Below are 23,682 nucleotides of genomic sequence, written 5' to 3'. Positions count from 1 at the left end.
CAACCCTCTACACTTACATTTTTATTTTTACATTTTAGGCATTTTGTGTAACTGGCCATCTGTGCCTCTAGATGTCACTGAAGCACATGTAAGTTTGTCACTCTGTCTGCCGTCCAGCCTGAGTTCCCTGTGGAAAGCTTTACCGCCCTACAGAACCACCAAATCACAGTTAGGCAATGTTCTATAGCAATTTCAGCTGTTTCAAAGAACAGACATGGCTTCGATCAAACTTTTAAATGTGAGGCGGAACTTCAAGTGGAGCGATATGCTTTCTCCTTGGTGTTTCATTTCAAGAATCCACTTATATATATGCAGCGAAGTATGCAATTATTCCACTGATACGGCTCACATTACTCAACAGGATTTATTTTAGCCTGTTTTCATTAGTTTCCTAATTTCTTAGGATTTTATCTAACTGCATCTACATGGTCTAGCACTCCTAATTGTCCCTAATTCCCAGAAGAAGCAGCCTCTCTTAGCACTAGACAGCCGTGGGAATTTCTGAAATTCCTCCTAATCAACCCAGCATGAGGATGCTTCAGCGCGGCCCAGATGAACCAAAATGGACGTGAGGAATTTATTACGTTCTTATCCCCTAAAGGAAATGGTCTACCGCATGTCTCAATCATCTTGTTTTGACTGCTTGAGCGTTACCCCGCAAATTCACATCTTAAAAGCCATGGTTGACCAGATTGTGGTGCCCACAGTTCAAATACACGCCTGTGGCTCCGTTTCCCTGAGACCAAAACATCCAGTAGGTTCCCTACTGTAAAGAAAAATAATAATAAGAGAGGGGAAAATCATAAAAACCTGCTGAATGATTTTATAACATCCTTTGTAGCATTTTTTAAATATATAATTTTTCATTCCAGACTTCCTATCCCAACGCCCTTCCTCCCATCAGAGCTCTCTGCCCTCGTCACCCTGACCCCTCCAGGTGTGCTCTCCCACATTTGTGACCTTTGACCCCTTGTGGCAAAGCCCATTATGCAGAAGCTACGCGCCCCTTGGCATATTTCGGTTCTCTGCTGTGGAGTGGTGATGAGAAACAGGCATTTGTTGTGTTGTAATGCTGAGGGTTTATTTTTGTGTGTGTGTATTTTGGGGGGGGGGGGTGGGGGGGGGGCTGAACAAAAGGCAAGAAAGTACGAGGGAACAGGACCCACTGTTCCAAAAGCCTCTTTTTTTTCTTTTTGCGCTGAACAGCTGCCTGCGCTCAGAGCCACTATTAAACGCACTGACATTTTCCTAGCCTCTCCTCCCCTCTTCTCCCTCTCCGGTCTCCCATGTTGTGGCCTATTCCTGGAGACTCGGCCTCTGTGGGCTCCTCCCACCCGAGGGACACCAGGATGTCCCGTCCGGGGACAGAAAGGGCAGCCGCTGTCTGTCTGTTTCCCAAGAACATAGTCGGTGATGATTCACTGCCCAGAGATGGTGTGGTGGTGGAGACTCCCGACGCCTGGGCCACACATGCACCCTGCTGGCTTACTATCATGTTTCTGAGGAACGGGGATTGCTGCCTAACCTCATTTATACCCCACAATCCTCTTTAAACCTAGTAGTTTTGCTATTCATTTTCAGCCATACTTTACAGTTTAGGTTTAAGGCAGTAGATGGTATCAGGGGGTGACAAGATGATTTATGGAAAAGTCCATTTCTAGTATCCATAGTCAAAGTCACAGGGCGATAATGAGGTGCATTAAAAGATAGCAAACTTTTCTTCCCTACATCACACCATTTGGGATGTCTATTGGCTTATGGGGGGTGAGTATAGTCTTGCTCCCTTGTTAACCTATTTAGGTGCAGCGTTTGATGAGAGAAGATGTTCCTGGGATGGTGTGGCAGGTGTACTGTGTGAGAGAGAGAGAGAGAGGATGGTGAGAGAGAAAGGAGAGACGAGTACTGCATGACTGCATAGCATGAGACAAATCACAGCCATGCAGTTACATTACATGGATTTGTATTTATCTTTGTCCAGTCAACCACCTTTGTACCTCGACTTGTCCGACTATCTTTGATAAAAGTTTGAGAGTGAATGAGGAAAGAGAATTGGACAAAATCTGTAGGCCTGATCCCAATTCAAGGCCATTGGTTTGTGTTCAAAGTGACGGGGAAACAAGGACAGAGGCATTTTGAACAAGGCCTCAGCTGAATTCAAGGCTGAATTGAGAAGTCTTTAACAAGGCAATAAGCTCCAGACAGTTGGAGAGGAGCGGCGCCTCACCAGAGAACTACTACTGTACTAAACTTTACAGTTACAGTGCGAGTGATCCTTGACTTTTAATGGATAACCTTTAGTTTGAAACAGGTGCTTCTGCAGAACATAGTTTTTCTTTTCTTCTTGTCTTTGGGCCTTCAGGTGCATACAGCAGAGATAAGAAAACGCAGTTCTGCCCGCCACATTTTATCCTTAGGATCATACAGATGATTGGGATGTGACACATTTCCAGCCTAGCATGACTTCTCTTCCAGTTTCCTCCGCTCTTTTCCATGATGACTAAGCTAGAAGCCTTTCAAACCTAGACGGCCTGTTTCCGCCTTTTGTATTCACTGTCAAACGGCCGCAGTCCTGTGCCAAAACTGACGTCAATCGCAAAGATGGATGATTGATTCATTTTCCTGACCTTGCTGCTTAGGCAAAAAGTTGGTGGCCCCGATAAATGTAAGTCCACACACATAGATTTTAAACCGCAGCCCCCTATGAAAATAGAAGTAATTGACATTGTGCAACATTCATTTTGCCCTATTGTAGTTTTTGGCTCTGATATATACCGTTGAGAGGTATTCATTTCACAGCTGGTATGGTTTATTCTCTTCTATTCTCTATTCTATGGCCAGTGATTACGGACCGTGCTTTGGTTCTTTCCTGTTCGTGAGTCCATAGTGCTAACTGGGGACAGTGCCCACACCCTTGGCATGGAGCTGTCCTTGGTCAATGGGCTGACCGCTGTGTGTGTTTACCGCCGTGTGAGGTTAGCACACACACAGAGGGAAGTCATGGCGTAGCTCAAGACAAGCACACAGAGATGGATGCTTGGACACTGCAAAGGGACCGAATGGGAGGGGTGAGAGAGGGAAGTTTAGCACAGAGAGATGTTACTGAGAGAAGAAGTCGACTTTACAATCTTTGGGAAAGTGGCACATATGTTTACAGCCAGTGAAATTAAAAGACAGGCATTAATGTGGGATGTAAACAAATCTTAAAAGAAGTCCTGATGTGGAACAAGGCCTATAGAAGACTTGGGTCACGTCTTTCCTGACATCATCGCAACTGTGTCTATTTCTGTACTCCTTTGTTTCTTCACCATTTGTTCAAGGTTTACAATCCTCCCTCTCTTTCCCTCTCTCGCTCCCTCTCTCTCTCTCTCTCTCTCTCTCTCTCTCTCTGGCTCTCCATATTTGGGCTTGGTTGATCTCCTTGTCTTCCTCTGCTCCTCTCCCTCATCCTCCCGTCCCTGCCTTGTTATCTAGAGGTCCATCTCACTTTCGTAGAAATCCGTCACTAATCTTCGCTGATCCAGACTTAAGCAGATTCCTGCCAAGTCTCCTAACAAGTGCCAAATAATGAGACTATCTGCAGCAAGGAGGCTGCCAAGGAAGACAGCCACATCTTTGCCAAAAAAAGGCTCCATTTTAGAGACAGTAAGTGTGCTCTTAGTTTCTTTCTGTGGCACCTATCGTCTCATCAGATGAAAGGAGGGAGATCTTTCTTTTGGCCCCCAAAGTGGCTTTTGTGCGGTAGATGACACCCTCACTCTTTGCAAACCACCTCTCTCTGTCTCCACCTCTCTCTCTCTCTCTCTCTCTCTCTCTCTCTCTCCATCTCTTCCAGATGCGAAAACAGGATCTGAGTTGATTAGAAGGAGTTAATTTCACGGCACTTGAAACCAGGAGGGGGGCTTGTTGTAAACGCAGCCTGAGCTAACGTCTGGGGCCTCGTCTGAAAGCGTAGACATACATAGAGGGGGGAGAGAAAGCAAAGGAGGGGTTGGGGGTGACTGGAAGGGGGCCTAAGAAACGGGGTTGGGGGAGGAGGGCTGGATCGGAGTGGAACTGGGATGGATGCATTGGGAGGGAGGAAGGAAGGACACCTGGAAAGCTTGTCTGGAGCAACAGGCTTGCAACATCAAGACTGTTTACTGTCTGAGGAGAGAGAGAGAGAGCAGGAAAACGAAAGAGCAGAAAAGAGGAATGGAGAGAGAGAGAGAGAGAGAGAGTAAATAGAAAGGGGGGGGGCTTTTTTTGGAGGCACGTCAAGAATTTGCCTTTTAAGGGGTACGGTCTCACTCTTCCGAGGCCCTGTGAGCTCTCGTGCGGCAGCCAAAACACTCTGGGGAGAAGAAATAAACAACACCGGAGAGAGAGGGAGGAAAAGTAACACGAGCGACGCTAATATGTTTCACACCCTCTGGTAATATTAAAACCGCAGGGGGCGGGACTCTGTGGTCAGAGCTGATGTCAAATCACAGGAATGAGTCGAAGTTTGCCCTTTGCTCTCCCCGGGCCAAACTCCACACAACAGCATCCGAACAATGACAAGGATGTATCGGTGACATTCCTTCACACACGTTCTCCTCTGCTGCGTTATATGTTAGACACGGAGAGGGGAAAAGAGCCTGCATTGTATACCGAATGCAACAAAACAGGCTATAGCATTGTAAACCGTATCTCGGTCCGTTCTGATTCACTGGCTCGCCGGGCATCCTAACAGCTGCTTGTTGCCGTTGTGGCTTCTTTGCTTGTTTTCCAGACAATACCAACAATGTCCAGGGGCCTGAGCTGAGGAGAGGCCGCCTGTATCTGGGTAGCAGGAAACAGAGGAGCGCTGAGAAGGAGAAATAGGTTGGGGGGGTGGGGGGGGGGGGGGTGGAGGGAGGAAACAGAGAGGTAATTGTACATGCAAAGAGTGAGGCAACCTAGAGGGGTAGAAGCAAGAGAAAAGAGAGAGGGAAGGAAAGGAGAGACTTGCGCTCGGGATGGAAGGGTTTCAGCAGAGGAAAAGAGATGGATGAGGAGAGTGAAGGGGGAAGGAAAAGGAGGAATAAAGGAAATATAAGAGAGAGAGAATAAAATGTGTGAGAGGTTCGAGTGATGGGAGGATGTATCAGTGACCAGAATGGGACGTAACAATGGGTGTGTATTTGAAGCAGGGTGCATGAGTGTGAGTTAAGAAAAGTGGAGGTACAGAGGGAGTGATAGACACAGAGAGAAGGAAAACAAAAAGTAGGGAACCCAAACATGCCTATAGGAAAGAGGGGGTTGTTTGTAGCTGCATGTGTGTGAGACAAAGAGAAGGAGGGGTGTGAGAGGGTGGAGACAGAAAAGTGGGGTGTCTACATGTGACTGCAGTGAGAGAGAGAGAGAGAGAGAGAGAGAGAGAGAGAGAGAGAGAGAGAGAGAGAGAGAGGTGTTTTTTAAGTAGCGGAGCAGGGGAGTGAGAGCGTGCGGAGTGTATCCTCCCCTCTGTCCCCTTCGCAGGGCGAGCGAGGCTGAATGAGCGCCAGGAAAAGGGGAAGGGCCTCTCTCTCCTCCTCTCCAGCTGACAAAAACAGCTGCCTGGGAGCCTGGGCTGGAGAACAGTGCCCGTTTAGAGGACGAGGGAAGAGGAGAGAGAGAGAGAGAGAGAGGAGGGGGGGTAGAGGGAGAGAAGAAAGACAGGGAGCGAGGGGTCTATATGGGTTGCGTCCTGGGTTCGGACTGGTGCGGGGAGGAAGAGGTCCGAGCGGTGCCGGTGGTCAGGAGCTCGTCTGTGAAGAGAAGGAGTCCGGAGAGGAGTGACAGCGGCAGGATGAGGCTGACCAAGGTGAGTGTGTGTGTGTGTGTGTGTGTGTGTGTGCGTTATGTGAGTGAAAAAGAAATTACAGATACTCAAACAAACATACACATGCATATACAACTGTATACACACTTGCAACCCCCTCCTCTTCACACACCCCCATGCACACAAATCCATCCATGTGTTTTTGACAAGGCAAAGCCCAGTCCAATGCTGAGGCTCATTGAGCTTTACTGCACTGGCCAGTATAGAAATCCACATATTTGATGGAAAAAGTTGGCAAAGACTATGTGGAAAGAAAACACCTTGCCAGCAGCACAGTGTATAAGCAGGTCTGTAGTGTAGATCATGTCTGTTTTCAGTATATGGAGGGCAATTTAAGGAGGGTTAAAGAGTGATGGCATCAACTTTGTTATCACCACATATGAAATGCAATCCACTTGTTAATTTATAGATCAAAAGGGACAGTTCAGGGAATATTTAGAGCATTTAGCTGATGTAAAATGAAATGAGAACAATAGAATGAGTTTAAAATGGTCAATCAGCAACATTAATAGTAAGGAGTGCAATGGTCAGAGTAACAGTGCCCTAACAAAAAATGTCTAATGATAATAATGTTATACTTTACTACTTTATTGATCCCTGTAATGAAATTGTCTTACTTGCCTGACCTTTGACCTCCCTCCTCAGGGAGGTCAAAGGTCAGAGTCAGCTAACAGCAGCCCTGCAGCTGGTAGAAATTCAGTGTCTTGCTCAAGGACACTTGAGCAAGACAAAGTTTCTAACCACAACCCTAACCCTAGAAAGTAGTCTGTATAGATGGATCAGCATATTGCCATGATCCTGCAATAGTTATGTATGATAGAGGAGTGCTAGGAAAGGAATACAGAGCTGAGGACAGATGTAAAAATGCTTTCTTTACCTTCAAGACAGGAGACAAATGACACTCCCAGCCTGCCGTTCTTGAATTTGAGCAAATTGCCTTGAGATATTAGTGTTATTAGTGTTGCCTATATATAACATGGGAGATCTGAGGATGGAATAAGCCTCTCTGAAATGTATACAGTAGGCAGATAATGTATTGAGTAAACGATAGCGATTGTTTTTACAAAGACTTCATACAAGGAGCGTGTGTTTGTTTTGGGTTGTCTGTGGCCTTCTTAAAAGATGATGTGGATGATGATGGCATCTCCAAGCTGGGGCCACATCTGTACAGACACAATAGCGCCTGTTGTGATGGCCTCACCACTGCTGGGGAATTACCATAATGTAAACAGAGACGGGCTAGCTGGCTGCAGAGGCCTTGAAGTGCTATTAGTCATCAAGAGTAAACTGACCTCTGTTCACAAGTCTGTGTTACGTCACGTTTGATTACATACATGCATAATAATGGCGTATTTTTAGATACATGCATGCGTGTGTGCATACATGCGTATGTGTGCATTTCCATTTTTCTGCACGTGCATGACGGCATGCATGCACGTGTATGCTTGTTGTCTGTGTGTGTGTGTGTGTGTGTGTGTGCACATTTGGTTCTCCAAAGTCCCCATGGCTCCATATCACATGCTGAGCAGCGTGGGAATGTGGAGCCCTCTGGTCTACGTCATCCTGCAGTGGCTGACCCCGCTACATGGGTGTGGGAACCAGATAGATCCCACCGATTATCCAACAGGAGATGTTGTCTGTGCTGTTTATGGTGTTTTTCTTAATCTTGTTCTTTTTCTTGTTCTTGTTCGTCATCGTCTTCTTCTTCTTCCTCTTCTTCTTGCTCTTCTTGTTCTTATTGTTCTTCTTAATCTTCTTCTTCTGCAATACTGTTTCACCTTAAGAGTATTACCTTCCTGATCTTGTTTCCATTTTAAGAGTATTGTTGCTTACCTTCTCAATCTCTTGTTTTTTCTTCTGCTGGTTCTTGTCTTCCTCCTCTTCCTCCTCCTCCTTCTTTTTCTTTTTCTTTTTCTTCTTCTTCTTCTTCTTCTTCTTCTTCTTCTTCTTCTTCTTCTTCGTCTTCCTCTTCCTCCATCTCCCTCCTTCCCTCCCTCTCCTCTTCCTCCTCCTTTCTTTTTCTGGACCTGCAGACCATTCTAGGTGTGAGAAGTAATTTAGATGCTACTTATCTGCGAGAACCTGAGCCTAATGGGATTGAGAGTTTAATGTCTTCATATTTTGGCAAGCATATGGCTTGGCTGTGCACATACATGCACAGCCAAGGATCAAAGCCTGAAAGTCTTGGCAGCTGAAATGATGCTCTTTAGGCAGCTCTCGTCTCATTGTGATTCTGTAATTTACTGATGTTGTGTTAATGATATTCTAAAGGGATGTTTTATCACAGGTGTTTTAGCATTTGAACCCTTGTGGCATAGTTCTTTGCTTTGGCGTTGATAAGAAAACTGAATTTCCAAATGTGAACATAGGTTGGAGAAAACAAATTATGTCCATCTTTAAAATATAGGGGATGCAGTCTGTAAAAGTGTTTCCTTTTGTCATCCAAGGTCTCCGGTTATCTAATGTCCCTCAAAAAGTACTGTATTTTACTTTTAATCTGGTAAGAACTGGTGTTACTTTTTTCATTCTTTGTTGCGTGTTATTGTTATTGTTTGACTTCGAGGAATTTATATTGTCATCCAGCTTCTGTTGGCTGAATAGGGCTAAAATATCAGATTTAACTGCTGGTTTGGTTTTGGTAAGAGGCAAGACTGCAGCTGAGTGGACAGCTGCTGATATAGAGAGTAGCTGAGCATCAATAAACAACCTTCCAAAAACGGATTCTTAAGATAAACAATTCCTAATAGCGTGAGTCATAAGGTCTGCGGCTGGTTTTGTTGTGGCGCATATGATTCTCATTCCCCAGCTCTCGCGAATGATGCAAAATCCACTTGGGAGGAATGTAAGTGGATCGCTCTCTGGCAGAACGAGTGAAACTGCCACCTCTGGGTTCTCTGTATCGTTCTCATGAAATGGTTTTCTGATCTACCTTTTTGTGTGTTATGATCACAAACTGACCATAATGGGGTTGAGAGGTCTTAATATCTTGGCAGGCACCATAAGAAACATGGATTGAATTCAACAAAATACACCGCCAAGTATCATAGTCTGAAAGTCATTAATGGAATCACTTGGCAATTGAATTTTAATATGATGCTCACTCGCTCAAAGCTTCCATGGAACTGCATAATTTTAGCTTGGGGGTGATCCGCTCATCTCTATATGTGCTATGAAATAATGCTTTGCACCAAGCGTTATGGCTTTCGCCCTTGCATACATTACCATGTTGATGATCTAGACTTTTAAGCTTATTCTACTGTTTCACACGTATCACACATAGATAAGAGTGTCACCCTTCTAAATGCTTGTGGTTCCCGCTCTCTCAAGTTTATGTGTGTTGCCGTACTCGCTGGATGTTCTGTATATAGAGGCTGTTTGGGGATGGTTGCCTTGATTCTACAGAAATAAAGAGACCTGAGGTTGAGAAAGCGGTTTTATAGGGCTTGTATATGTATTTGTACAGCTTCGCTTGGATTCCTCATGAACAACAAAGCTCAGACTGGCCGTGACCAACACGGAGGCCATGAGCCACAGGCATTCACTACAAACACACACCCAACACAGGAAGGAACACTGACCGGTCAGGGTTAAATATAGACCCCAACATTCAGAATAGAATAGAATAGAATACAATATTCTACAATGCATGCAAACATACCTCAGAAACTGAATCATGATTCCTTACAGATGTGAAGCATGGGCTAATGCCACACAAACTTACAGTGCCTTCTTGTACATTCACTCCAAAACAGTAGAATAGTGCTATTTGTGTCTCCCACACTCCTACATATGACAAATAAGGTGAATTCCTACACAAAGTCCAGACTCAGAGGGTGGCTGTAGTAGACTAGATTCCTGTGGCTTGAGAACAATGATCTGTCCCAAACTCTGACCAGGATTTGAGGAATGCTTGTTTTTGCGTATGGTGTGTGTGTGTGTGTGGGGTGGGCACGGAGATGAAAGCTGATCGAGGGAAAAGGGAAAGACATAAACCTTTTCCTCCCTCCAAAAAGTCTGCAAAAACCCCAACAAATCCCAGCACCGCCCTTTAAAGAAACACCTCACAGCAAACTATGCACACAATATTTTCTTTGCTTCCCCCCAAAAATGTCTACTTGACACTTGTCCAAGAGTGTGTTTTGAATACGCTTTGTGGGGGAAAAAGTCTTTAGGAAAGGATTCAGCTTTTTATTGAACTCAAGTGCACAGTAACTGTGAACACTGCACTCCCAGGATGCAACTGTTTCCTACAGGGCCTCCTAAGCAGACTTTTCTCACGTGGCTCTGTGTTCATTCCTGTCATCGTTCTTTTCTCTTTGTCTCTTTCTCTTTCTCTCTCTCACCCCCACTTGTCCCACCGCTCTCTCTCTCTCTCTTTCGCTCCTTCAACAGCTGTACCTTATCAGCCTTTGGCTTAGTGCTGTCTTACACAATCATTCCTCAAGCAACGCAGCCCCGTTCCTCCTCCTCCTCCTCCTCCTCCTCCTCCTCATTTCCTCTTGGCCCCAGTTCCCGCTCAGTCCACCCCCTTTTCTCGTTTACCTCCTTTCCAAGCCTTTCCACTTCCTCGAGACTCTAAATCCTCCGCTCTAGACGCATTAGACCCAAACACACCTGGCATCCCTGCAATATGAAATGCAGTGCTCACATCCTTGTAGTGTTTAATATGGCATGGCGTGGCGTGTTGTGGCGTGTTGGACTGCAGTGCTTGATGTTATGTAATGTCAATTTATCATCCAGGCTCGCTTGAGTTTAATTCAATGCTTGCGGTCGGCGTCAAGTGCGGACGTTTGTTTTATTGCCCATAGACAAGTGCAGTGAAAAGGCTGATTCGGGATGAGCTTCTATGCCCAATTCAACCCTAAATGGAGGGTGCAAGTTCTGCCTGTTTTGGTCTTGCACAACCATGTCTGCACCCCCCTAAACACACACACACACACACACACACACACACACACCACCATCACCAACACCTTCTTTGTTCTTTGTCCATCTTTCATGGTAGTGGAAATACTCCAACTTATCGCTTCATGTGTATTTGGCCGCAGTGCAAGAGCGCCACATTCGCAAATCGGCAGCCGAAGTCAGACTCCCTCACTCTGCGCACACACACACACACACACACACTCTGACTCGCTTCTCTTCCCCCCTTCTTCTGAACTCACCATCTCCATCGTTCCTCCAGCCTCCCCCTCCCCCACTGGCTTGCTCACCGACCCAAACCCCTCATTCCAATCCCAAGCACCGGCTTCCTGTCTCTCATGGTTCCCCGGTATTTTCATAGACTCTCCTGTGGCCTTCCCGCCCCTCCCTCCCTCCCTCCCTCCCTCCCTCCCTCCCTCCCTCTCATCTCTTCCCTCTTTCTACCTTTTCCCCCCTTACCTCTTCACCTTCCCTGCCAAATTCTCACCTCTTGCCCCAACTTTCTCCATCTTCCTCTCTTTTCTCTTTCACCCTGCTTTTCCTCCCCTTCTCACTCATCACGTCCATTTCTCCTCCTCGTCAACTCCCTCCTCTCCCTCTGCCATGATCCAAAAGAAAGAGAGGTAAAACTCCACAGACAACTAAGCCACCCAAGATCCCCCAATCCGTCAATCCTTACTTTTTTTCCTGACATGAGCCGGAAATTCCAGGGTTATGAGCCAAGAATTGGACTGAGTTACTCCACGTGTTATTTAGGGGGGATTGCTGCATGACTCACGGTCACGTTCTACACTGATTGGTGGGGATATACTGTACAGGCTGCGTACCTGCACATCAATCCAACACATATGGAATCGACTAAGAGATTGCGGTAGCAGACAGAAATAATGCCCTGTGCATTAGCAGTCTGAGCCTGGGGAATATACTGTGTAGGCTGACAATTTGCAGGTAGAGAGGCAGCTAAAAAGACATATGATGTATATGGATGTACATACACACATATATGCATACAATCACATATACAGACATTTTATCATACAGACAGATTGCCAGGCAAGCAGTCAAAGGTCTATATCAAAGCTCTGTATGTGTATTTAAGAAAATCTACATTTATCTCTGCTTGTCTCAATTGTGATGAATGAGACACAGACTGTTATACCATCAACTTTTTCATCTGTGAATTGTAATCTAACGCACAGATTCATTTGGACACTCCATGCATGTATTTTATTTTGTGTCCTTTGTGTCTTCACAGGGGCAAAAACTTAGTTAGTCTCTGTCTCTATTAAGAGCCGTAACAGCTGGCCTGGGCCCAGAGTCCATGCATAATGATCAGCTACAGAGCAGTTATGTTCAAAATTCATGAGTAATATCAAGAGTTGTGCTTGGCCTGCCAAGTCTCTGAGCAGCAGCAGAAACTCTGACTTACCTGGCGCATTTATCATGTTCCACCACTAGATGCTGCTATTAGCACACTGCTCACTACTCTGCAGTAGTGCCACTGCAGATGGTGGTGCTCCAAGGTGTGTGTGTGTGCGTGAGTGTGTGTAATAGTGAGAGGAAGGAGAAATCGTGATGATGAGGATGATGATGGAACCACAAAACAAAAATTCCATGCTACTGCAGTTCAGCAAAGTAGTGTATACCACAGAAAATCAGAGAATCCAGAAAATACCGTAGGAGATTTAATAAATACCATATCAAATACTGTTAGGAGACTATAAAGTCACTACTGGGTACCACAGACACAGTACAAGTCCCTATAGGAATAACATGGGAATATTACAGTGATAACATGGGTAATTAAAAAATACCATCAAGGGTGATTAGGTCACTGTAAACTCATTACTGAGTACCTCAAACACGCTATAAGTCCTTATAGGAATATTATAGTGATGAATCCAGCCAATCCGGAGTGCGTGTCTTCACTCTCCCTCCTAAAGCTGACCAATCAGGAGGCAGAATTCCAGTAATACTATTCCACACATGCTTTTTTGCTGGCTGTAGCTCCACCCCGCAGCCCCAATACGGAGGGCGGACCGGAGTAAAGAAAACAAGTTATCTCATAGTCGCAGACCATGTTATTGATGGCCTCCCCGAGAATGAGAGAGAACTTTTGAACCAGAGGACAGGATTAGGGGGAAAATGAATAAGGTAAGATTAGAAGTCACATTTGTCTTGGAAAAAAGTTCATCTTTCATTTTTTTTTGTTTTGTTTTAGGTTGGGGGTCGTTTATCTACAATGTAATAGTCAGTATTGGGAATCTGGAAATGGGATTTGGATGGACTGCATTATGATGCTGAGTTTTCATGCGCATGTTTAGGCTATGGAGTTGCGCACTTTGGTTGTGAACTGGACTGTCTACTGTGTAGACGCCATAACTTTTTAAATCCCACCAGTTTCGCCTGTATGAGCTCACTGTCTTCTCTGTCAGAGCTTTCTGATCACTTGATCATACTTCAGACTGGGTTACATTGTATTCAAGCCTGCAGACTGTCAGGCAGTTTGCACGCGACTCCCCTAATGACAAACCACTGGAATATTCCTAAGGATTTACAATGCGTCTATGGTGCTCAATAGTGGGTTTATAGTGACCTTATCGTACTTGATGGTATATTTTTTAAACTCCTATAGTATCAGTGTAATATTCTTATAATATTCCTATAGGAACTTATATGTCTGTGGTACTCAATAGTGAGCTTATAGCGACTTTATACTTAATGGTATTTTCATCTCCTGCGGTTTCACTATAGTAGGCCTATAATATGTGTTTTTTTACATGGTATCATTCTAAATGTTATTATAGGATTACTGTAGTTCTTCAGCGTAAGGGGTTTTCTCAGGGAAGACCACAACCAAAGGGGCTGCATTAGGCTATTCATAACGTAAGCTATTTGATTTGTTGGGAATCCACAAAATTTGCGCTGCTCTTCATTATCCTGACAAAAAGTTATGAATGCGGTCATATGATGCATTAAGCACCCCTCCCCCGTCTCTCCATCCTACTGCGTCAGCACCGGTCAATTATTATTATAATGTAGTTAAGTGATGTTGGAGAGGAAACATGTCTCTCGCGCTTCCCTGCGACGGCTGCATGTGCGCGTGCCCGTGCCGGTGCCGGTTTGACTTAGGTGTAGCTTTGAAAGAGCAGGTGTCACAGGTTAACTTAAATAGAGTAATAATTGCTGGTATGAAAATCTACTTAAGTAAAAAAGCAGCTAGCTAACCTAAAATGTTACTTGGAGTAACGTTACTGAGTAAAGCATGACTCAGCACAACAGTGTAGGGATGAGTTAGTGGCTTCTGTACAGGCCATTCGTCTTGGCTTCATACTCTGTTTTCAGAACTGTAAATCTAAAGGCCAAGGCCATGGGTGAGAGCTGGGGAGGCGATTTAGATCTGTTGGCATTCACTGACTTCCCCCTTGCCTTGTTTCTCTCATCATTCTCTCATAAAATGGCCAGTCTGTGGTGATGCTTAAGTGCTTAAGTGACTTCAAAAATACTCAAAAAGTACACAGACAATCTACTCAATTACAATAACAAGAGTGAGTTCAAATTTGTTGCTTCCATCTTTATCAGATGGTGAAGGCAAGCTAGGGTAGATTGTGTGTGTGTGTGTGTGTGTGTGTGTGTGTACGCATGTGTGTGAGAGCGAGCATTTGTGTGTGTAAGTTTGTGTGTGCACGTGGATGTGTGTGTGATGTGTCATTTTGCCAAGGGTACATTAGTTGACTAAAAGGATGCTGTGAACAAAGACCAGCAAAATATAATGTGTGTGCTAATGTGTGTGTGTGTGTGTGTGTGTGCGTGCGCGCACACAGGTGCATGTATGTGCATGCGTATGATCCTGCACATGTGCATGGTGTGGTACTGCACACATCCATGCGTGGATGTGTGTGTATGCCTGCGTGTGTGTACTGATGCATGTCTGTTGTGTGTCTCATGAATCAGTGTGGCCTCCATATCATGTTCCCATGTCAGTTCCTACCTCACGCTGCAACATGGTGAGCTGACATGAGGAAAACAGCTATGGATTAACAACAAGATAACATTGTCCAACCTCTCCAACCTTTCCTCTTGCACTGATAACGATGTGGCCATTAATGGATTTCTCCTATGTGAACAATATTTCATGCTTCTGTAGATATTTGATCAGATGGTGTTGTGGTAGACTTAAAGTCACAGGGAAACGGCATTTTGAGAGTGATGTACTTCCTGTTAAAACAGGATATTGGGGCGGGACATAATGTGGGGAGGGATCATTCAAAAGTGTAAACCAATGGGATATCAGTTAGGGAGAGAAAGGCAGTTTTATTTGATGGGAAGGGCGGAGGGACGGAATGTTCAAAAACATGTAATGATTTTATTAGTTGGAATTTATATGTCGCGTCCTGGTACACAAAGTCACGACTAAAGATTTTCAGTTTTCCAGGAAGTAAAAGTAATGGCGTTTTGATGTGAATGTTTTGTCATTTTTTGTCATAAATTGTCAAATTGGTGTATGGCATGATGGTTAGAATGAGCCAAAAAGGCGAAAAAGTTTAATTTCAGTGTGACTTTAAGATTAAAGAAGCGAGCTTGTGACTAGAAGGTTGCCAGTTCAACTCTTCAGGCATGCTGGGAAAATCACTGCGGCTGTACTGGGCAGCTCCCAGGTGTGAATATGTAATAACTATATGACCGTGAAGTTGGGTGTTCCTGAAAAACGGTGCGTGACGGCTCCGCAAACCGTCCACGGATAAATAAAGTTAGAACACATTTAAAGTAAGCTTCACATTGCTTCCCATGCTTTCCTGCATGGGACACCCCCTCATCGCTGCCAAGCCGAGGAGCTGAGGGAGCGCCCGGTCCGTACTCCGTGTGCCAAATGCAGTTACGCCGAGTTCAGATCCACAGTGGCAGCCGTTCACTCTCTCCATGGAAAGTCCTGAGGTGTTAATACAGCGTAGATGCAAACGATTTACATAAGCGGCAGCAGGTCTCCTCAATGTGTTTCCAATGTCTGAAGCTGGAATCTCATCAGTTTCTAACTCGCTCGCTTCTTCAGCTTCCAAAGCAAGATGGACCTCTGGATGATGTCATCGGCTTATTAAGACCACATTACAGTTTTGAGGCAAAACAGATGGGGAGTTTTGCCAGTAAATATGAACAACGCTCACAGGAGGTGTTGGTGCTGCTGCTGGAGCTGTAAGGACAGGGTGTGTGTGTGTGTGTGTGTGTGTGTGTACTAGTGGGTCTATGGGGACCTGTTGCTGCTGCTGGAGCTGTGTGTGTATGTGTGCGTGTGTGTTTGCAGCTAGAGCCGTAGGGACCGGAAGTGTATCATGGCGACACGCTGACCTCACCTCGGGAACAGGCAGTCTCTGTTCCCTCCACTGCCTGTCCCACCCTTTGGACATACACACACACACACACACACTGGCCTTGATGCCAACAAATGATGCAGGAACTCAGATACAAGTCCACGTGAGATAATCTGAGTGGAGGGTGGGATTTAAGCACACACATAGAAACATACACACACACAGACTGAATGACTGTTCATGTGGGTGTATCACGGCTACATAATTAACAACCATTACAGAATTAGCAACCATTATCGTTTCATTGAGCAACAGATGCTTTGGCCCGTTGTGTTTTGGAGATCAAGTCCAAGTTGTGGACAGCCAAAGTATTCCAGTAAGTGAAGCAGGAGCAAACTTTCCCAGTAGAGAGGAACAGATTAAGAACTAATTCACATGGTAACTGATGCATAAATATGTCACTCTTTATAAGGGCAACCTAACTTTCCCCTTACAGAAAAAGATTATTCAAGAGTTAGCACACTTTTACATTATAGCTGTGGGTCATGTATGTAAATTCCTGTAAGGACCTGAGATTCCCTTAGACCAAGACTGTGATTGTTGCCAATGAACAATTATGATATTCTTCAATGGGAAACCTAAGAGAGAACTTTTCATTGTTCATCTGAAGTGAGTAGCCTGGCCGGCCACAGTGGCCACAGTGGTCATGATGTGAGAGCCAATCACATTCAGGCAAAAATCTGGGTTATCCAATTCTCACGGTCATTACATTTTTGTTCCTAGTTCCACTTCATCACTGACTGGAAGATGGAAGAGAGAATTATTATGACTGTCGGGATTTCCTGAATTATATGACATCTTTGCCCGCTTATAAAGATCTTGACAAATGAATTCATGTATGGAGGAAAGTCAGAGATTGTTGGTTTTCCTTGTGTGTAGCGTTACCTGAAGTAGACTTAAATATCTTAGCTTCTAGCTTTAGCTCTGGTAGGCTAAATACGTAATGTTAGCTTGCCAGCCTAACTACCCTAGTACATCCAAACAGCTGCAGCCACTTAGCTAGCTAGCTTGCTAGAGTAAAGCATCATTTCAAGATTACATTTTCCAGACACATGATTATAGATAATATTTGTACAAAATTAACTGAAGAAAATGATGAAATACAACATAGGTCTACAGAAACGAATAACTGAGATTTTGCTTGACCAGTGAAATGCCCACAAGCGATGACTTTCGAGCAAAGCGAAGTGGTCATGCTTGGCCTCCATACCCTTATGGAGACATATTCCCATTATAACTGATGGACAATCACAGTATTCTTCTATAATTCATCTATTATAAGTAAGAGGACCTTCCCCTCGAGGGCAGTTCTGCTGGGTGTCCTTAGAGACCATCTGCAGCTACAGCTGAGGTCACTGTGTCCAGTCCTGTAGTCAGTAATGTACCACTGCCACACAATGTCCATCATTGTCTAAATATCAAGACTATTTTTAGAGGGAGAAGAGGGGGGAAAGAGCAAGAGAGTTTCCAGGGGTGTGTGTGTGTGTATGTGTGTGTGTCTATGTCTGTGTATTTACATGTGTATGCGTAAATCCCTGCTTGTGCGTGTGTGTCCGACCCCTCCCTCGTTCAATCCGGCTACTGTTCTGCGACGACTGGCAGACGGGCAGCGAGGAAGAGGAGGGGTTGCTGGTTAGAAAGCATCTCTTTGACTCCAGAAACCCCTGGTTCCTTTTTTTTATTTTTTTTCGCCAGACGGCTAAAAATATAAGAAAAAGGGCCTTCTTGTGTGCAGCAGATGTTGTCGAGGAGGTGGGGTCTTGTCCTGGCACACAGGGGATTCAGGCAGGGAAGAGGAAAGGGAAGGTTGTCCTTTTCCACCGCCTGTCTGCAGGGATACACGTCTGCACGTGAGTGTGTGTGCGTGCGAGCGTGTGTGTGCGTGTGAGTTTTCTTCCTCAGGTCTCAGGTAGCTGTTTACAGCCAGTGTCAGTTCTGTGGAAGCTGAGGCAGGTCCCAGCTGGTGGAGGCTCTGGGAGATAAAGTAGCTAAAAGGAGGGATTTGTTTGCTCGTCACTAATTGTCACTAGGTGGGAGATGGATCCAGTTTGGTGAACATTATGGCTGTTTGACTGTGGAAATGTGCAACGAAAGTGTGAGTGAATAGATGAATGAATCAAATGTTATTTTAAATGTAACATTCTCTCATTCTCTTTTCTTCTCTTTTGACTCTCACGCTCTTTATCTCTCTCTCTGGCAGCAGAAAAGACCTAAACACAGCTAATAGTTTCTTTATTAGGTCAGAGAGACAGTATTGAATAACACACATGTCTTACCAGAGGAGGACATTTTTCATCCATTACAGCGGCGACAGTAATTACTATCCTGAGGTCTGGGCCCGGTCTCACAGGTTGTTTTCACTGAGACTCTACCAGCTGTTCTCTGCTTCCTCTGTTCAAGCTGTAAACCTCGTCCACTGTGGCTTGTTCTGCTGAACTCCCAAGTTGAGCTGACTGGTATTTGGCTGGATACTCAACGCAGTTTGTGTGCTTCCCTAATTAAGCCGCGCGTACAGTGGTAGTCGTTGTGGAAGTCCCACCGTGCTGCAATGGCTTAGCATTCGCACTGTAAGATTTTCTAAATAATTCCTCTTGGGACTTGTGTAACAGTACAGCAGCAGTGCAGCAGGCTTGTAAGAAGTGGGACTGGTGCCACTGGAGTTTCCAGGCCGAACTCAGTAGAAGTTTTCTGTGTTGGATTGGTAGGCAGCATACAGGACGTGTACCTCTATTAACAGCTACTTGAACAGAGCTGCATTAACATTTACATTTCAGACATTTTGTTGACACTCTTAACCAGTGACTCAACATAGTTTAAATCTCTTCCCACATTGCAAGAATCAAGAAAGATTCTGAGCTTACAAGTGATGTACTAAATATGTTATATGTTTTGTGTATGTAACAATATGTTACACCACAATCACTGCTACTGTTACAATGTGAATATTTGAAGAGTTTTGTTCCAAAATGAGAAGAAAAATGACCCCCACTCTCCCATATTGACTGCTGGCATGACAGTTAAGCACATTATGGGTTAGTATTGACGTTAGGATTCATCTTAAGACATTTGCTCATGAAAGGAGGAGAGAATTGTGTTCATCTAACTACAGGGGTAGCATTTGCATTTTACATTTTAGGCCTTTTGGTTGAAGGTCTTCGGTTTATTGTCTTACCCAAGGACACTTTGACAGAACACGGCTGTTGCAGGGATCAAAGTTTTGGCAATGGGACAGTCACTCAAGTGCTAGGCCACCCTGTCGCCCCAAGTGATTGGTCAATGCCACAGCTCACTTTGAGGGGTAAGCGTGGACAAGCAGCACAGCAATGGTTGACTGCATGCAGTAAAAGTGAGACTTGCTATTTAGATGGCTACATCTGCAATAAGAGCTTGAGAATTAGAATGCTTGTTCTGCTTAAACCAACTCCATGACATCAACGAGACCAAAAGTCCTTAATTTACTGTCCAGGCACCTCACGAAAACCACAGTGTAGCAGCTTATACTGGTGTCCATCCGTTATGAGACCTTACACAGCATCCAGTAGCGGAGTCATGTATCACTGTCTGACCATGATTGCATGTGGTCGGACTGTATGGCAGTCTTGATTGTGTCTGAAACAGGAGGAATGTTGCCAGCCTCTCCTCTATGTGTTTATCTCTCAGCCCTCATCACCACTGTGGTTGAGTCGGCAGTAATTGGGTTGCTTTATTTAAACTCACCGTGGGCCCCATGTGTATACTAGTGTGTGCGTGTACTCACACACACACATAAGACTATCACGCATGTTCATAGATGTGAATGAGCACGGACACAAGCATGTATGCATGCATGCAAACACACAACGCCACAACATAATTGAGTGTGGGAACAAGACCCATCCACAGACACAAGCACTTTTATGCATGCATGCCTAGACACACACACACACACACACACACACACACACACACAGGCTAGTCTATGGATACTGCTAACTGGTCGACCTAGTGGTTGTTGGTCTGTCTATCTGTTTGTAACTTCTAAGGTCCAATAACAGAAGAACTCTTGGTCTGGTGGACATTTCCATACAGGCTCAGGTTCAATGGTCTTGTGTGAGTGTGTGTGTGTGTGTGTGTGTCAAGGTCTGTATCTACTATCTAGCATGCTTGGTCAGTGGGCATAAATGTTAAGGCAGAGGGACTGAGGGGCTGAGGGAGGAGGACATGAGCTAGTTAAATTGGTCATGAGGCGAGGCAAAGGGGCGATTGTTTTGTATGGGGTTCAGGAGAGGGTGGACTGGCAGAAAGGAAAGGAGGCCAAGTGAGGGATTCATGAAAATACAGGATTAAGATAAGATAACATGAAACTTTAATGGTCCCTGGGGGGAAATTAGATAGTTACAGCAGCAAATAGTAATAGGATACAGCAAAGAAAAATACAATAGAAATAAGAGTAGGGTGAAAAGGGGGGGGGTGTTAACTTTTACAACACTAGAACCTAACAAGTAGAAATATTTGAATGAAAAGTACCAAAATATAGGAATTGTAGGATGTGTGCAGGGTGTGCAGGATAACAGCAGTAGAATATACTGAGACACAAATGAATTAAAAATATGTACGACTTAAAAATATTCGATTTCCCGAGGCAAACACAGTTTCGGAGAGGGCTGTCACTCCCCCAACCGCACCATATTACATAACACACATCACCTAACCCACCCACTCCACCCACCCACTCACTCCACCTCCATCCAGGGTGCTGCGGCTGCAGCATGTGCATGCTGCAGCGGGCCAGCGGCCGCTGAACGCGGCTGGCAGAGGGCGATGCCAGGCAGGCAGCTGTCCAAACACTGTCTGGTCCCTAGAACACAGTCAGAACAGGAGGATAATGGAAAAGTGTGCAAACAGCCCCCTTTTTTTGTTACCAAGGAGGAAAAGCACACAGAGGAAACAAAAAACCCTTTATGTGTTCGTATCAGTTTAATTTCCCAAAGCATTGAAAACACAGTGTGACTCACAGCAGCAGAGGATCGCTTGCTTTCAAATGGCTACCTTCATGCACTGATGATGAAGATGATGACGATGATGATGATGATGATGCTAATGGAATTTGTGTGTGTGTTTGTGCTCATATTTACATGTAGATGAGTGAAGACACACAGCCAAAAGTGTTGAGAGAAGCATTAGGTAAAAGTATTGGGTCAAAAAAATAACATGACTCATAACTGTTGACTCATCTACATATAAACAAAATGACCTCATCTACTTCTAATTGACATTTTATGTTATGAGTATGAGTCGAAACAACAGGGTGTCAGCTTTCGACTATATGTATTTATCGGTCTATATGCCAAACCATGTTAAAACAAAGCAACAGTAAACATGTCGTCTCCCACCGATGATGCAGTTCCTCTCTGAGCCAATCAGTAACCAGTATGTCGCCTTGTTTTGGCTTGTAATTGTAGCGACCCCCTTGGGCCAATCAGTGTCATTTTGAAAATGCTGTAACGCAGTGGTGAGATGCATCATTCCCCCAAATTTCGTCAAAATTTGATCAATCCATTACATTGGGGAGTTCGTTTTTGACTGGAGACACGGCAGTTTGCGTAATATCTATCCGAGCTTCTCTGAATGACACTGCACATATATGAGAGCTCTTGTGTTCACATGCCCTCACCTTTTTTTCCCCCCTCCTCCTCCCATTATGCATCCATGCGTGAAACATGCTAAGCTATCCCCCTACTTAGCCCTTGGTCGTTAGCGTTCTCATGTTCAAAGCCTCCATAGACTCACGTCAGGCCCAGTGATCTGTGGAGCTGATCCCATGTTGGGAAACAAAGAGGCACTCTGGGCGGGAATGGCTAACACACACACACACACACACACTCACACACATACTGACATACACACTAACCCGCAGACTGACGCACAAGGGGGAGAGAGAGAAATAGAGGGAAACGTACTCTTTCTCTCTCTCTCTTTCCCAGACACACACACGTAGAGAAATAGAGATGAACACACTCTCTTCTCTAGACGCACACACACACACACACACACAAACACACTCAGGATTATAGTGGGGTATGGGTGGGCGGGAACCTCAAGGATTATTACTGGAAGACAGTTACACAACCAGAACAGAAGTTCAGCAGGCAAGAGGGAGTACAGAATGGATACACACATACTTGTACATGCGCATGCACACACACTCAAACACACACACACACACACACACACACACACACACACCCCCCAAAGTACGCTCTCCTCTTCTTCACCTCATACATACAGGTTAGAGCTGACAACTCTAAGCTCCTGCCACTATTACAGCCCAGTAACTCACCAGCTTTCTTTCTTTCTTTCTTGCTTTCTATCTTTCTTTTCCTGCTTTCTTGTGCGTCTTGTTTTCATCCTGTCAGAAGTGTATCGAGGGTTACCAGAAGGGATTTAACATTTGCCAAGTCAAACCGTTGGACGCGGGTCAAACAGGGATTCTTACAGGGCTTTGAGAGTGGGCGGCTCCACGGGCTGCATTACCACGTCTGGTCATGTACTGGGTTTCTAACAGAGCGTAAATCTTCTTTTTTCTGTGTGTGTGTGTGTGTGTGTGTGTGTGTGTGTGCAGACGGGGAAGGGAGAGCCCCACGTCTTCAAGGAGAAGACCTTCAAGAAGAAGCGGCAGTGCAGTGTGTGTCGTCAGTGCGTTGACAACGTGGGCTCCTTCTGCAGAGGTAAACAACCCCCCCCCCCACACACACACACACACACACACACACCACGACCACCCACCCCATTCTCTTGCCCCGTCTTGCTGTTCCTGCTCAGTTGTATACAATTAAAGCCCCTTCAGACTCAGCAATTTTGGCCACTATTGGCCACAATAGTGATCGACCAAGAAGAAAATGGCGGACGATGACGGCATGCTGGTGTGCGAGTGCAGATGTAACCAATGAATATGTTGAACCAGAGAAGAAAGCCATAGGTGAACAAAGGACATAGGGTGGCTTGACAAGGATGATATCAAGATTTGTACTTCGCACAGCCTGGCATGCAATAAATACACAAGACGATCAAAAACACACAGTCTAAGGTTAGAACGACGGGCTAAACTCACCGCATCAGATGTAGAAAATGAATTTTGGATGCCGAGTATAAATAACCGAATAGTTGAATCAAGACAGTAATCATTTTGTCTCCTTTCTTCCCTCCCTCTCTCCCTCCCTCCTCCATTCTGCCCTGGTACAACTCTACCGCTCCCTCTCCCTCCTTCCTCCTCTCATTCTTCTCTTCTTAGTATGCAAGACAGCCACTCACAGGAAATGCGAGGCCAAGGTAAGGATCAACTTCACCGCCATACAGTAAACAGTCTTCAGCAGACTGATATATTTGGTTTTTACCCAAATGAATGCAACTTTATAGAAGTTTTGTCAGTTCTGAAACAGAAAATGTACCTTTTTTTCTCCGGAATATCTGCCTGGTTCCACTTTCAGCCATATTACCCATCTTTCCCAAGTCATTCTCTATAGAACAGATCCAGATTTAAGTAAACTGTAAGGAAGTATGGGAAAGAAATGGATTACGAACATTTCTGCTCTT

At 44.9% G+C, this 23,682-nt stretch overlaps 1 protein-coding gene across 4 annotated transcripts in view; it reads left to right on the top strand.

The window, feature by feature from the left end:
* The first annotated feature begins 5,603 nt into the window (after positions 1 to 5,603).
* The window catches only part of tns2a (tensin 2a), a 52,980-nt gene continuing 34,901 nt past the window's right edge, over positions 5,604 to 23,682 (top strand). For 3 of the 4 annotated variants that reach the window (XM_078288494.1, XM_078288493.1, XM_071927605.2), the window contains exons 1-3: positions 5,604 to 5,803; positions 22,712 to 22,817; positions 23,381 to 23,418. In XM_078288494.1, coding sequence (XP_078144620.1) covers positions 5,675 to 5,803; positions 22,712 to 22,817; positions 23,381 to 23,418 — 273 coding nt within the window. In that variant the 5' untranslated portion in view covers positions 5,604 to 5,674. Of the gene's footprint in view, positions 5,804 to 12,788; positions 12,899 to 22,711; positions 22,818 to 23,380; positions 23,419 to 23,682 lie in introns of those variants that run through there. The other variant, XM_078288495.1, reaches the window with a different exon arrangement.

Source organism: Centroberyx gerrardi, chromosome 14, assembly GCF_048128805.1.
Source record: "Centroberyx gerrardi isolate f3 chromosome 14, fCenGer3.hap1.cur.20231027, whole genome shotgun sequence".
In the NCBI taxonomy this organism is placed as follows: Eukaryota; Metazoa; Chordata; class Actinopteri; order Beryciformes; family Berycidae; genus Centroberyx; species Centroberyx gerrardi.
Note: the sequence above shows the minus strand (reverse complement) of the source record. Positions and strands in the feature narration are given on the sequence as shown.